This window comes from Ooceraea biroi, chromosome 12 (assembly GCF_003672135.1).
Source record: "Ooceraea biroi isolate clonal line C1 chromosome 12, Obir_v5.4, whole genome shotgun sequence".
NCBI lineage: Eukaryota > Metazoa > Arthropoda > Insecta > Hymenoptera > Formicidae > Ooceraea > Ooceraea biroi.
This window is the reverse complement of record NC_039517.1, coordinates 10,197,722-10,212,909: the sequence shown is the minus strand read 5'-3', so window position 1 is coordinate 10,212,909 and position 15,188 is coordinate 10,197,722. Positions and strand designations below refer to the sequence as shown.

At 34.9% G+C, this 15,188-nt stretch overlaps 2 protein-coding genes across 6 annotated transcripts; one reads left to right on the top strand and one right to left on the bottom strand.

The window, feature by feature from the left end:
- Positions 1 to 417: 417 nt before the first annotated feature.
- On the top strand, positions 418 to 11,692 carry LOC105285433 (juvenile hormone acid O-methyltransferase-like). Of its 5 annotated transcripts, none has more exons than XM_026974304.1 (6): positions 418 to 1,188; positions 4,549 to 4,746; positions 5,025 to 5,196; positions 5,512 to 5,644; positions 5,878 to 6,025; positions 6,219 to 6,492. In XM_026974304.1, exons 2-6 carry the CDS (start codon positions 4,551 to 4,553, stop codon positions 6,407 to 6,409), a joined length of 840 nt encoding a protein of 279 aa, XP_026830105.1. In that variant the 5' UTR covers positions 418 to 1,188; positions 4,549 to 4,550; the 3' UTR covers positions 6,410 to 6,492. The 5 variants fall into 5 exon arrangements, with proteins under 5 accessions (XP_026830105.1, XP_026830104.1, XP_026830103.1 ...); XM_026974303.1 differs by having other exon boundaries at positions 4,511 to 4,746; XM_026974302.1 differs by having other exon boundaries at positions 4,507 to 4,746.
- Positions 11,693 to 11,819: 127 nt separating this feature from the next.
- Positions 11,820 to 15,188, bottom strand: LOC105285432. The gene is made up of 7 exons (XM_011349634.3): positions 14,831 to 15,188; positions 14,060 to 14,449; positions 13,744 to 13,948; positions 13,549 to 13,657; positions 13,320 to 13,441; positions 12,826 to 13,044; positions 11,820 to 12,581 (listed from the first exon to the last, which is right to left on the bottom strand). Exons 1-7 carry the CDS (start codon positions 15,023 to 15,025, stop codon positions 12,208 to 12,210), a joined length of 1,614 nt encoding a protein of 537 aa, XP_011347936.2. The 5' UTR covers positions 15,026 to 15,188; the 3' UTR covers positions 11,820 to 12,207.

Genomic DNA, 15,188 nt, shown 5'->3' with positions numbered 1-15,188 from the left:
CATACTGCTATTTAAATTGCTATTTTTCTTTATTTTCAATGGGAAAGAAATGCAAAATTGAAAAGAAATACACAATAATAAGAATGAAATATATATCTAGTAAAAACAATGTGAGCAATATGGTTAAATTAAAGTACATTTGGCTTGATGTGTTTTTCTGACAGTTCGTTGCATAATCTCTCTCTTATTGTTAATTTATTCTAATCTGAAGTCCGAATTTTGCTTTCGAACTTCAGATTGCTTGCGGTGTGCGTGGACGTTGTCCATGGGAGCGTCTGTGCCGCAAGTACAAAAATTTTCAGAAAAATTAATATTATCATGCCAAGGAGCGTATATTAACTTATATAACTGTCAGGCTAAATCTTAACGTCGAGTAAGAACTCGACGTATGCACCGCATAGCGGTGCGGAGCGAAACCGCATATTCCTATCTGTTTAAATTTGAATTGTGTTAAAAACTGCAGATTCTGCTCGGTTTCTGCTACCAATCTGCTCACATTGCCTGTCAGCAGACACTATTGCATTTCTGATAACAGTTTGATAACATCATCTGAAAGAGCAACTTCTGTATAAAATCTGTTGCCTTTCTGACATCAAAAATTTACTGCAGACATTGCTTAGAATTTGTTCGTGCAGGTTTGGCTATCTGGCAACTAAACTATCAATATTCAACAGTTTGAAGTCTGGAACGTAACTGTACAAGACCTGAATTTCAACCATCTCACTTGGGCCGCGCCAAGCGAGCCAATGCCTCCTCCAGTATTATTATATCTCAGTGAGCTAGAGGAGTTGGAAGAGTTACTCGAGGTGTTAGAATTTGATTTATAATACAATTTTGTATAACACTCTTAGCAGTAATTATATTTATTACTTATGGTAGTTTTTTTCTATGTATTGCATAGTGTATGCTTTCTTCATATTTTGTGTTTTATAGTCAGTGTATTTATGATTATAGTTTATGATAAGCGCTATCTATTTTTGGCTTGTTTCTAAATGTATCTAAAATATATGCAGTCGCATAATTTGTTTGTGAGTTAATTATTCATATCCCGAAGCACACTCCGCTGCTAGTCCATACTGAATTTTTACACAAGCTACACCTCCTGCTACACAAGACTTTATGGTTCGAAATTGCAGTGTGCGAGAAATGGTATTGTCCATTACGAAAGACGTAGAAAAACTCTACAAGGTCAGTATATCTTTAGAGGAAAATACATATATGAATATAGTACTGCAACAAATTACCCAGCAAACACAGAATATAACTATTATATATCTCAGAAGTAACACGTAATATAACAGTTGTTATACACTATTAATATTGAGGCTACATAATTTCCTTTTATAACTGTAATATTACTTTGTTTTAAAACTTTATTATAACTGTGTTATTTCCTGGTTATAATAATATAACAGCAATATAAATTGAACATAACACGTGATATTACAAATGCTATATTATTATTACTTTGATGTTATACAACGTGTTATATAGAGATGTTATATTCATTTTATATTATATATATTATAACATGAATATAACATATATATTTAAAATGTTTCCTCTTTTCGTTGTTGGTATCCTTGCGTTCTTTTCAGTTCTTGCTGGTTCTTTCATCGTGTCAGCGTGTTGTTGCGTGGTATGGAAGTGCTCCCTTTATCCAAGGTAATCCTTAATTTCTAACATTGATTAAAAGTATTATTATAAAGACTAACTATTTGTGCATATATTTTTACTAGTATTCTTTAACTTATTGCAGTTAACCTATGTATATGTAATTAAAATGGTGTAGTAGGTTATGTATGCAAAAGTCACATTGCAAGAATACAATACCGGTCGTCTTCACTTCTACGGAACATTTAGAAATGCTTATCATTATCACATGTACACAACTCTAAAGATTGATAATGAAATTAAGTATTTCTAAATGCTCCGTAAAAGCGGAAATGACTCGGCGTTGCATTCTTGCAATGCGACTTTTGCATCTATTACCATTTTACATATGCATAGATTAACTGCAATAAGTTAAAGAATACTGGTAAAATTATATATGTACAAATATTTAGTTTTCTTTATAATATAATACTTATTTTGAATACTTTTAATATTAATGTTACTGTTAGAAAGATTACCTTGGATAAAGAGAACGCTTCCATAACACGCAACAACACGCTGTGTATATTTTATGTGTATATATTTAGAGTGCAAAATATAATGATTAAATATTTATATTTTTCCCTTTCCTCTGGAAAAACTACATCATTATAATAACTATAGCGTGATTGTTATTGTATATGTTACTGTATTAACTTATATATTTTATACATACTAATTCCAGGAAAGGTCTTTGAATTAATTTCGAGCGAAAGCAAATGAAATAGTTTGTTCGGTAAACCTGAAGAAAAGGGGAGCAGTCTCCGATGACCTTGACCTTGACATATATTATAGAGAACACATTCCTGAGTGACCTTCAAAAGGTTTTAGCCGTCGCTCGTTGTTTATTAAAAAGTTATTAATAAAAAAGTTTAATGATTTCGCACGAATTTTCAACTGTCCACGCAAAGCAAGAACATGATATTGACATATATTACAAAGGTCACCTTCCCGAATAACCCGCACTAGGTTTCACCCGTCGCTCGTTGTTTGTTAAAAAGTTATTAACAAAAGAAGTTTCGAAAATGTAGTTATTTTGAATATTCAAAGCATAAACGATGAATATGTACATGAACGAAGGAAGGAAAGTCATTTAAAGCAGTGAATCGTTAATATTTAGAATAGTTTGTTTTACTATAAGTATTTACAAAGTATTCTCTGCTTTAACCTAAAGTTTGGTAATTATTTACAATAAGGCCTTTTCCGAATTTCGATTTTTTTTTGGCTTTTTGATAAAAATCTTCGTTGTGACTCTAACATTGATAATCATTCGGGGAAGCCCACAAAATATACACCCTTCATATTTTTTTACAATAACTATTTTTTTCCAACATACCCAGCAAACACAGTCATATAATAATGATATTGCCATAATATAACAGAATGTAACACGCAACATAACATGTTCGTTACATGTAACGTATATGTTAGTTGTAATTTCCCACTCAAACAAAATTGCAGTAATATAACAATAGTATAGCGTGTTACTAAAATGTTATTTAAATGTTATATAAATGGAATATATATTATTTGTTCTTTCTTCCTCTCTCTACAACTACAGGTGTATGTTTAATTTATTTTCCTAAACGTTATGTACAAGTTCGTGCATTCCTTTTATTTATTATTCGTTCAAAAATGTACCACTTCATTGTAGAAATGAACTTACGATACAAGTTGTGCCCTGCCGTGATCACCGTTCCTATATATATTTTGTATTATATTTTGCATGCGAGAAACGAAGCCATCTACCGGACAACTCGACATCTGAATGTTAAAAATGATATATAACATAGACAGAATATGCAAATATTACAGTTATATAATATCGCATATTTCAGTTATATTACTGTTATATTATTATAACCAATGTATAACAGAGCAATATAACAGTTTTATAACGCAGTTATATTGCAGTTACAAAGTAAATTATGCAACCTCAACATTAATAACATATAATAGTTGTTATATTACGTGTTACTTCTGTGTTATATAATAGTTATATTTTGTGTTTGCTGGGTAGTTTTCCGGATCTTCGGCAAGATTATAATTTTCGTGGTCCCAAAGTTGCAGTTAGAGTGAAAGAAAGTATATTCGTCTCATTCTAACTAACTGCACTAGTTCAGTAGTGCAGCTAAAAAGAACAGATCTATTGTGATCACGTAGTACACGGGACGGAACCCGGCGGGGGGGAGGGGCGCAGCCCCTGCCTCCCGCCCTCCCGCGAAGCGGACTGAAAACGATGCGTCTCTGTCCGGGGCTCCAGAGTCGGAAAATATAACCTAACCCAATCCAACCCCGTTTTTGATTCCCGCTTTTGAACCCCGCGAAAACGGTGAGGAGGAGACTCTCCTTCAATATTACCTATTTCGAAACTTCTTTTGTTAATAACTTTTTAATAAACAACGAGCGCCGGCTAAAATCTTTTGAAGGTCACTTGGGAGGGTCACCGTTATAACATATGTCAAGGTCAAGGTCATCGGAGACTGCTCCCCTTTTCTTCAGGTTTACCGTTTGTTCTCGCTTAGAATTAATTCAAAGACCTTTTCTGGGATTAGTATGTATAAAATATATATTTTCATTCTACAATTACTATTCAGTTACAAAAAATATAACAGTAATATAACAATTACATAATTTACATCACGATTATATATATGTTATATAATTATTCGCTAACTTTGTTAAGAGTATATAACATGTTACATACGTATTATATTCACGTTATATAATTGTAACATGTGTGAGTAGGAAATTACTACTAACGTGTATATAACCTAGTACATCTATGTAATATTGCGTGTTACATTCCGTTTTATTACGGTAATGTAATAGTTATATATCCGTGTTTGCTAGGTAGTCAGTCAGTTATAACAATCAGTAATATTATAACATAAGTTATGACGAGTCCAACGCTATATCTTTCTCATGCTGATCATACTGATCTGCAAAATGGCAAAATATCGTGCCTAATGAGCGAGTTTGACGAGGAGTTGATGAAAATGTCCGGAAAATGCATGGACATCGGTTGCGGTCCCGGAAGTGTAACGAAGGAACTACTCCTACCTGCCCTAAACGCAAACGTGAAGTTGATAGGTAAGAGAGAAACAAACAAACTCGACAATAGCAACAAGAGGATAACAAAAGTTGCTATTAGAACGCGCCTGTATCAATAATTTCATTGATTTCATTGCGACTATTGCACACTACCAAGTAAACACAAAGTAATAGTAATATACATGTTATGTTATAATTTCCCACTCATTAATATAAATACAACATAACATACGTGTTATGTAACAATTACATTGTTGAGTGGGAAATTATAACATAATATGTATATTACTGTTACTTTGTGTTTACTGGGTACAAAGGTACGGACATCTCAGAGAAGATGATCGAGTACGCGAAGAACGCTTACAGGGAGGAGAAACGCTTGGACTTCGAAGTGCTGGATATTCAAACGAAGAATCTGCCGGAGAAATACGTCTCTAACTTTGACAACGTGTTCTCGTTCTATACTTTGCAGTGGTGCAACGACATCCGGTAAGTAAGTTTTTCTAGTAATAAGCAAGAAATAAAATGATAAATTCTTTTGCTAAAGAAATGAAAATTTATTATCTTTGTCATAAAGATATACATTGCCGTTCTTTGTAATATTGCTCGACAATTTGTAAAATAGTAATATATTATAATTTCAGAAACATAAACAGCATCTGATTATAAAGTGCATAGTAGAGTTATACTTCATCGAATTAGATGGATAATTTCTCATCATTATTACTTTCATAAGTTTGAGAATATAAACGTTTTTCCCCATATTGTAATATTAATTACATTTATCTTCTTTATCTTCTTTAGACAGTCATTTGAAAATATCTATCGCATGCTTCGTCATGGTGGAACTATGCTTATACTTATGGTACCGTCTGACCCTGTATTCGGCATTTTCCAAATGCTGATTAATGATATTCGCTTTTCATCGTATTTACAAGTAAATAATGTCATCTACAACCCAGTAAACACAGAGTAACAGTAATATACATGTTATGTTATAATTTCCCACTCAACAATGTAATTGTTACATGACACGTATGTTATGTTGTATTTATATTAATGAGTGGGAAATTATAACATAACATGTATATTACTGTTACTTTGTGTTTACTGGGAATTATATTTTTATGTTGCACCTTTGTACATTAGCAATTGCTTTTATCTTTATAGGGCGCGGAGAAATCTCTTCCGGCATATCAGAATGTTGCCGAACCACACAAACATGTAAAAGACTTGCTTAAAGACATTGGATTTGAGGTTTACCATTGCAGTTGTAGAGATAACGTAAACATAATTAAGAGCAGAGAAGTTTTTTTAAGTAAGTTTCTTCTCGTTATTCAGATAAGAAAGAGCTGAATTAGTCACACAACTGTTTTATATATTTTATATATTTGTTTTATACATATATTTTATATATTACATATTTGTATTACATAAATAATAATTTGCATTATAATTTTCCTACGGGTTTATCGGTTTGAAAAATTCATATTAACTGTTTATTACGATAGGTATGATATTATCTATCTTTGAAATGAACTTGGACAAGATGCCACATGATCTAAAAAAAGAATTCAAGGATACATTTATGCGTGAATATCGTAAAAGGAGTACATATATACATATCGTGATAAATGATGGCCAGGAGCAAACTCTGCAAATACACAAAACACTAATAATTTACGCAAAAAAAGCTGAATAACAATTTAAACATGTATTATATTTAATCATTTGTCATAATTTTAACTATTTTTAATGAAATAATTTATGTAAATATAAAATTACTGTGAATAATTTTGGTTATATATTCTATATATATATAAGCCAAATACCACTCACTCACTTACTCACTCATCAACGTGCAGCCCGAACCACTGCACCTATAGACTTGAAATTTTAAGGGTATATTCCTACTATCACGTAGGTGCTCACTAAGGGAGGGTTTTCCGAAATTCCACTCCTAACGGGTGAGGTGTAAAATGTGTTTTTATTTAACTCTACACATAAATATCGCGGGCGAAGCCGGGACGGGGGATGCTATAGTTATTTATATATATATATATATATATATAATATCCCCTGTGTTATATATATATATATATATATAACACAGGGGATATTAATTAAGTGACTTACATGATATAGTTATGTAAGATACTTACATGATAGGTTGATATAATAAATAAAATAATTTACAGTAATTTTATATTTACATAAATATTTTTAATATTTTCGCAAAAAGGTTTATCGTAATTATGACCATACGTTTATTCCGAGATTATAAAATCTATTATTAAATTATTACATTATATGTGACATACTATTCATTTCCTATAAGCGAGGGATTGTAGGTTGGTTTAAAATAACAACATGTTATGTTTATTTAATTATTCTCTATATTTCGAGCGAATAGACTAGGGTACAATAAACAGATTTACAATCACGCCTTTTCCTTAATTGTTACCGATTCGCGGATTTTGCTTTCTGGGTGCTCTCGAAAGCCGTCTCTATCCCTTGTTATTTTCGACTGCCTCTCTCCAAAACAATATGACGCCGACTGATTATTTGTTCTTGCCTTATTTGGCTCGTCTAATACGTATTATGGCAAGATACATATAACAAGAAAAGTACATACATTCATACATTAGATAAGATCAAATTTATTCTCCACAAAATTATTATTATAAAATATATTTTACAGAACTTTTCCTAAATAATGTATATAAATTTATAGCTTTACAGATCTTTGTCAATTATTCTTACAACATATATATTTCATAATTAAAATTTAAGATCGACAATTATTATTTAATTATTTAACGCACGTATCTGTATCACTACTCAAAATAAACTAGGTTTAAAAATAAATATGTAAAACACGTGAAATAATGTGATAATAAAACGTTCTAACTTATAAACCGCAACAACGATTTGCTAAAAAAACATATCTCTTGCTATACGTGGAACTTACGAGTCATTCTTAAAATTATTATTATTTTACGTCTTGACCATGTTTTATCAATACAAATAATCGAGCATGAGCCCAAACTAATATTAGTCCATCATAAATACATTCGTGTATAAAATTCAAAGAAGTGTATTATTAAATGGTATTATAAAAGATAAAAGTGGACACAAAAAAATACAATTTTCGCAAGTTTATACGTTTTTGCGCTCTTAAGATAATATAGGTTCAAAATAAAATTTTCGAGATATTATGCATCCTTATCGAGTGACGAATGAGATTTTAATGTGAGTTAACTATAATAATAAAAAACGAAGTAATACTATAGACTACTGAAAATAATGCGTCTGTTTCATATTAGTAGTAGAGTTGTCGCACACTAAACCTTCCGATAAGCCAAATGGAACAGTTAAATCATAGAAAAAATCGGCTTCTGTAATAAATATAAGTTTTTACATTAACGGCGTACGGATTTATAATCGAATGAAAGTGTTCGCATACAAAGGAATAATATAATTTCATAACTCCACACGCACGACACTTTGCTAAATTGGTTGACATAGTTAAGTGAGGCATACGTTTGTCGTTTTAATTATACAGCATTGAATTCAATTATATAACACATCGAATTTCTTTACATATCATGTCGAAAAAACTTGAGTTTTTTACACAAAAGCACATAATTGTTTATATTGCTAACCTTCCTGTTCAATCATAATCCTACACATAATTTCCGTTTTCTTCCTTACATTTTTCTGCACGCTCTAGCAACTCATGGAAGGATTTACCTATAAACTGATTCCGCAGATCACTCGAACAATCCTTCTGATTCTTGTAACGTATTTTGTTCATGATAACTTTCATTCTAGCAGCAAATGATTTATAATTAGGTAGTTCTTGTCCCCATAATTGTCTTCTAATCTCGTTCAAGAGAAAATAGTCGCACGGTGATAAATCCGGCGAATCCGGTGGCTGATAAAAAACACACACTCGTCTGTCAGCCCAAAACTTGTGTACACTGATAGAGTCAAGTGATGTATCAAGCAACAAATAAAAGCTCGGTTGCTCTTTCGCTCTATATTCTGGCCTATACTCCACGATATGATGCCACACCTTCTCCATAACTTGATACGAACACCGTTTTTCTTCTTCTTCTTCTCCTATTGTACTCATTATACCGGTTTCACAATGTATGATGCCCTTCGAATCATAGAAAGAAACAAACATCACTAAATTAATTGACTCCTGTGCCAACGTTCCTGCCTCGTCTGGTGATCGACTCTGTCCCACGGAAAACCATGTTTTGCCTCCAACGATAAGGGAATCCAGGAATCTCGAATTTATCCTGCACGTATCAATAATGTTCGTGCAATGATCGTACCGTGTTTGCTTTTGTCCTCTGGTCAGCGTGCTTGGCACGACACGGCCATGAAACACTTGTTTTTTTATTTCGGCCATAACGTAATCAAACGCAGAACCTTTTAGGGACACTTTAGTAGCAAACCATGAAGGTGACATATTCCGAATATGACCTTTACAGACTTTGGCGATGTCATCTTTACTGCTAGCGTAACGCCTACAGGGACCAAAGATGGATTCTCTTCCGTTTTTACAATCCTGGTACCAGCAAATAAATGATCCCTTTTGTGTATTAGTTCCGAAAGCTCGGTTTATCAATTTCGTTGTATGTCCTAACGTCACACCTAATTTAACACAAAGTTTTATGACCGCGCGATGTTCCTCTGGTATTGGTGAAAAACGTGGCATGTTACCGCGAATGATTCGCTGTCACTATTTGCCTGATTTGAAATTACGACGGATAGTACGGGGTATATATGTGCTAAAGTATCACCCTTCAGACGTAAGATAGCGCTGGCAGTCGGCGGAAAAATTAAAGTTTGTTTTCGGATACACTGCATAACAATCGATACTTCTTGTATTTACATAAAAATATAACAACATATTATCAATGTTAAGTGTTATCAATTCAATTCGCGATATTTGGATCATTCATCTACGATGATGTTACAGAACTGTCTCATACAATAATGTGCGTGTGTGTGTGTGCTTTTATGCGCAATTCATACACTCGCAATGGATCCGAATATGTATTGTTTCACCCGTCCTGTCGACTTCATATGGAGGAAGTTAATGTGAACATTATTGTATAATGTAATTCGTGTAATACGATATACGAGCCGGTTGCATTTACATCTGACTTATTCCTTACATAATTATGCATGTGTGACGTCCAAAGGACGTGAGTTGAAAACGAATAAAATTACACAGCTTAGATAGAGATTTCAATAAAATAACGTTACCAATGCAAACATATATGGTATCATCAAAAGTGTTATGTATGTTACTCGTGCCAAATATTCATAGGTCTTGAAGCGTCGCGCGATTCAAATAGTTTAAATGACACAGCGTAGAATATCGAGGGCAGGGGGAGGGATGAGCTGCCATTTCTTTTATAAATAACTGTTAACATAGGTGATAATGTTAGAAGAAATATTCACAAATACGTACGCGGAAGCAAATGCTTTAAAATAACAAATAATGGATTCCCCGAGAACCTCACAGAGGATCAGTGCGAATTCTTTTAGGAAATTAATTCTTTAAGCAAAGTTTTTAACGCCAAACTGGTTTATATTGCTATAATGTATTAATTATTTTGCGCCCTCTGAACATGTAAGGTCTGCGCCTTTTTGCGGAACAACAATTAGCATATCATCATTATAATTCTAATATACAAAATATATATTATTCTGTAATGCCAAATCATCATATAATATATCTCAATATCGTTTTTTATTATTTCAGTTTATTATTATGTTTTTTATTGTTACTGTTACCTCACATTAAAATCCTATTGGTCAATCGATGAGCATATTATAAATCATCATAATGATGCCGCGGCCCTACATGTATTTTATCATTTCTATATTTAATATCAATTTCGTAGTACGTTCTGACGCGCTCGAGCCACCCAAGGCAGATAGGATTACCAAGGACTCGGGGACCCTAAAAATTGGCATCCACCATGAAGCGACGGTGGCGCAAAGATCCGTAGCTACATTCTCCAGAAGAAAGCGAAGGGCGACGACGACTGGTCAGATGTAAATGGGGCGCCGATACCAAGCAACGTATACCGTACCAAAGCTGAAGAAAGGCGAAGAGTATCTGTTCAGAGTGTTTGCGGTGAATAACGTCGGTAGCAGTGATCCAAGCCGACCTAGCAATCCCATTGTCATTGAGGAACAACCCAACAAACCGGTCATGAACCTCGGTGGCGTTCGCGACATCACTGTTCGCGCTGGCGAGGACTTCTCCAACCACGTCCCTTACATTGGCTTCCCCAAACCGACTGCTACGTGGTTCGCCAACGATGTCGTTAACGACGAAACTGATGCGCGCGTGCGTCAACAACTGGCCGATCATTTCGCTAGGTAGGTATTTAAACAAACGAAGTTATTAGAATGCGAAATAATTTTTGGAAAAAGTAACAGTAGAAATAATTTGATAAGTTTGTTAATAAAATAAAAACTAAACATAGCAGTAATTAAACTTTTGCTTGGTAGTCTGGTTGTGAAGACGGCACGGTAAACACATTATTGTACGAATCGACAATGGAAACAAAATTATATAAATCACGAAATGTTGTGTGTGTACTCGAGTACGCACACACACAACACACTTTACGGGCACATCGCAGTAGCATTTGAAGAGAAGAAACAGAAGTAGGGGAAAAAGGTATTCGTACGATGTCGAATCGGCCGAGCGCGATTTTCTCGGAGAGACCGCCAGCATCCTCCAACATCCGAATACGTCTTCAACATCCAAGAATCTCGCCAGGAGAATCCCTCGGACGCTAGTAAACCACAGAACGTACATGTGATGCCACCGCGATGTGCCGCCCTATTCCACGTTAATGGTATGCACTGTCGTGTTATACTTGTTTGAAGACTGCTTTCGTCAGAAAATCTATGATGAAATAAAACGCGTATGATTTAAAATAAATCCCACGTGTCGCGCTCGTTATTTCGCAACCGCTATCGATATGCCTACAAGCGTAATCCCTTTCTCTCCCTTCCGATTCCAATCATCCCCCTGATAATTATCGTAGAGACAAAGAGGATACAATACATACGCTCGCAATAAAAACTTTAATGTAAATGTTCGTATAAAAGTCATGGACAATGAAAAGTGCTCATGTAGCGTGATGCTTTGTACAAAGAAGCTTACATATAACTTTATGTAGACCTAAATAGAAAGTGAAGCATACACAATCACAGTATGTATATGACGTACGATATTTACAATAATTCTAGTGGTATGGCAATTCGCGAGATCGACGAAGGATGTCACATGGAACAAAAAGAGTAAGACCGATTTCGTATTAAATCGTGTAAATGCACAAACGATTCTTTCTTCGCAGCGCTTCAGCAATACCGCACGTTCGCCTCTCTCTCGATTGCCACTTTTGCGTTTTCGCTCTCGCACATTCGTTCATTGTAGTTTATTTGTACGAAAACTCAAGTACAAGTTGTCCTCTGAGCGTGCAAATCGGCTGGATTGATCAGAGGGAAAAGTCTTCTGGCCGTATTCTGTACGAGGAGTGAACTGAACTTCCTTGAGTCCCGTATGGGCGAGCTGTACAAGTAGTATCGGTGACCGCGGGATTTGAGAGGTATAAGACCAGGATCCGAACACAACACGAGATTAATTATTTCCGATTCATTGACGAGTATCTTTGCAGAGAGAAACATCATGCATGGATTGTGGTCATCCACAATCCGGCTGATTATTTCGATCTTCGAGTAAATCCCATCGCACGTCGTAAAATTGTCACGGTCCTCGTGGCTCAGCTTCACCAGGCTCTTAAAGGTGATCTCGCCTGACTTGACGTCTGCAAAGTATAAATAATATTGTGGCTAAATTTCTATATTAGGGGTCTCACCTTCGATTTGGTTCAAAATTTACATGAAGTTTTCTTTCAGCCTACAATTAAGAATTATGATATTTTCGAGGCTCGCCTTTAATTGTCCTTTCCTTTTTCATTATAACTATGATGAGATACAGAATATAATACAAATGATACAAAATAAATAATATAAAAATATAACACAATATAAAAATTATGATATATTCACCAATGTAACATGCAGAACCCCGAAGCGGTAGTATTGGCACATGGCGAATGAACATATCTATCTGAGAGAAGCACAATGCGGTCCACACGTTCTTGTAAGGACAGTAGAGGTTTATGAATCCCAGATCATTGTATAGGATTAATTTCTTGTGGAACACATAATGTTCAGGAACACTGGTGAATGTGGTAACAGGCATCTCCACGCCTCGACTCCACTTGCCTGCAAATTATCAAAAGGCACGAGGGTAAGATCAGCTGAATTAAATGAAATAATGATAAAACAACGTGAATTACTTTTAATAAAAACAATCATCTCAATAAATCGTGATCGCGATCGTAAGAAGCAATCATAACGCAAACCGCGTATGAAATACTCGTCACATTTTAACAATAATCTGACGTTTGGACAAGCCATTATAGATGAGCATTGCGTGTGCTGCTCCGTTCCAACCCGTGTTACGTGCGCCTCGTTTGACTCGCAATCGAGATCTTCACCTGTGTGCACATCGTAGACATCGACGCTGCTGAGTTTCGCTCGATACCGTCCTACGCCGCCCACGAGCAGCAACTTGCTCCCCACGAACGCCGCAATCATGTGTCTCCGTACGGACGGCATGCTGAAAGACATTTCTTGTTGTCAATTTATGTCAGGATTTACTTCTATTGGCAAGGTGATATTCCGCGATCATTATTCCTGCCAATACCTACTTGTCGGGATACCTACACTGCGTAACAAAACCACTTTCTGGTTATCAGGGAGTAACGCCAGACCTTCGTATTGAATTTTCCCGATCCGATAGTGAATTCTCCACCGATGAAGTACAGATAGCATCCTGAGGAACGTAAAACGACTGGCATAAATAAATAAAGTGATGCTCGATAGCAAACGAAGGAGATGAGAATTATGTATTGCGCGTACCTCTGCCAATAATTTGCATTCCTAATATCGGGTCCTTGTCGGTTTTGCCCTGGGGAAAATCTTTGGGGAACCTAAACGTATCGAGTTCAAAGAACCTATTACCATCCCAGCGGTGAAGATAAAGTTCGTTAGTAATGTGAAAGCTCTCACTGGATACAATACCGTACGACATTTTTGGCTGCTTTGAACTTTCTGGAAGCGTGTCCTGGAGAAACGTCACAGTTCTTAATTTATTAATTTATTGCATGGAGATAATTTATTGTGCAGGGACATAATGCGTTGTAACAATATGGTAACAATGTCGCTGGCACCTCACCTTGTCTTGATGACTTTTTGTCCAAGTGTACACAACGTCTTCAAATTCAGAATCGCTGCATCTTAAGTTAACGTTATTGACTAGTTCCAAAAAGTTGTCCTTTGGCAGTTTGTGAATGGCTTTATGTGGCAGTTCAGCAAAACGATCTAAGCAAGTTGCCAAACAAAGATCCTGCAGTACAGTGAGGCTCAATTCCTGTGCGAATAGCCAAATATCGATTACGCAGTCCGGTAATAAGTAGTGCTCCTCAATCTCCTCAATTATATTATCTGTTAGCTCATCCACTGCAAATAAGACGCTCAATTCCAGTAAAGTCAGAACGTAATCGATCTTCTTAGTGTGGTCGACCAAATTCTCAATTTTTTCACCGTGCATCCAGTTAATAAAGTTCTGCAAAATCAAAGAAACTTATTCTCCTATTTCAATTATAATAATCATTTTAATTTATTGAATTAAGACAGCTCATAAATCAATCATGATCTACTAAACCTTCTAAATTTTTAATTATTTTATCAAATTAGTTACAAGCATTACATGAACCTTTTAAAAAAATATCAAACATAAAAGAAAAAGTTTATAGAAATTTATATTAAAATTTATATAAATATTTATATAAATATTTATATAAATTTAAAAAATATATATATAAATTTATACAAAAGGCACTTGCCAAAATCGTTAAACAGAAAATCCATGTGAACAGAACAGAGAATAACAAACATGTTGTGCGAGCGAGAATGATTTTCTTTTCTGGATTAAGGTCAAACTAACCTGAAAAGGCAATAAAGGAATCTCGTAATTAATCACATGTTCCGACTTATGACATTCCACGTAATTCGACGACAGAAGTGCGGCAAAATAACGACTTTTCTTCATCAGGTTTTGCTTGTCAACCTCGAATCGGTTCTTCTCGAGAATCAGCGTCACGGTCTCGCGGTCTTCGTTTTTATCATCGAGCTTCTCCATATCGAAGTGCGTCTAGCGAGATTAATTACTGATCGCGCGATTAATTTTCAATGTACCGACAAATGTCTATCTCACTAAATAAATGTACACGATCCTTGATGCCCGTCAATTATTAAAACACATCGAACTAACATCTGACAACATCCGACAGACCGACATCCGA

What these genes read in the sequence shown, in the direction of transcription:
- LOC105285433 (XM_026974304.1), top strand. Translation starts at nt 4,551, where the DNA reads ATGACGAGTCCAACGCTATATCTTTCTCATGCTGATCATACTGATCTG. An exon ending in CGCAAACGTGAAGTTGATAG is followed by an intron (nt 4,747 to 5,024) that starts GTAAGAGAGAAA and finishes CTGGGTACAAAG; the next exon opens with GTACGGACATCTCAGAGAAG. An exon ending in GAGCAGAGAAGTTTTTTTAA is followed by an intron (nt 6,026 to 6,218) that starts GTAAGTTTCTTC and finishes TTATTACGATAG; the next exon opens with GTATGATATTATCTATCTTT.
- LOC105285432 (XM_011349634.3), bottom strand. Translation starts at nt 15,025, where the DNA reads ATGGAGAAGCTCGATGATAAAAACGAAGACCGCGAGACCGTGACGCTG. An exon ending in CAAAAAGTCATCAAGACAAG is followed by an intron (nt 13,949 to 14,059) that starts GTGAGGTGCCAG and finishes ACGTTTCTCCAG; the next exon opens with GACACGCTTCCAGAAAGTTC. An exon ending in AATGCAAATTATTGGCAGAG is followed by an intron (nt 13,658 to 13,743) that starts GTACGCGCAATA and finishes TACGTTCCTCAG; the next exon opens with GATGCTATCTGTACTTCATC.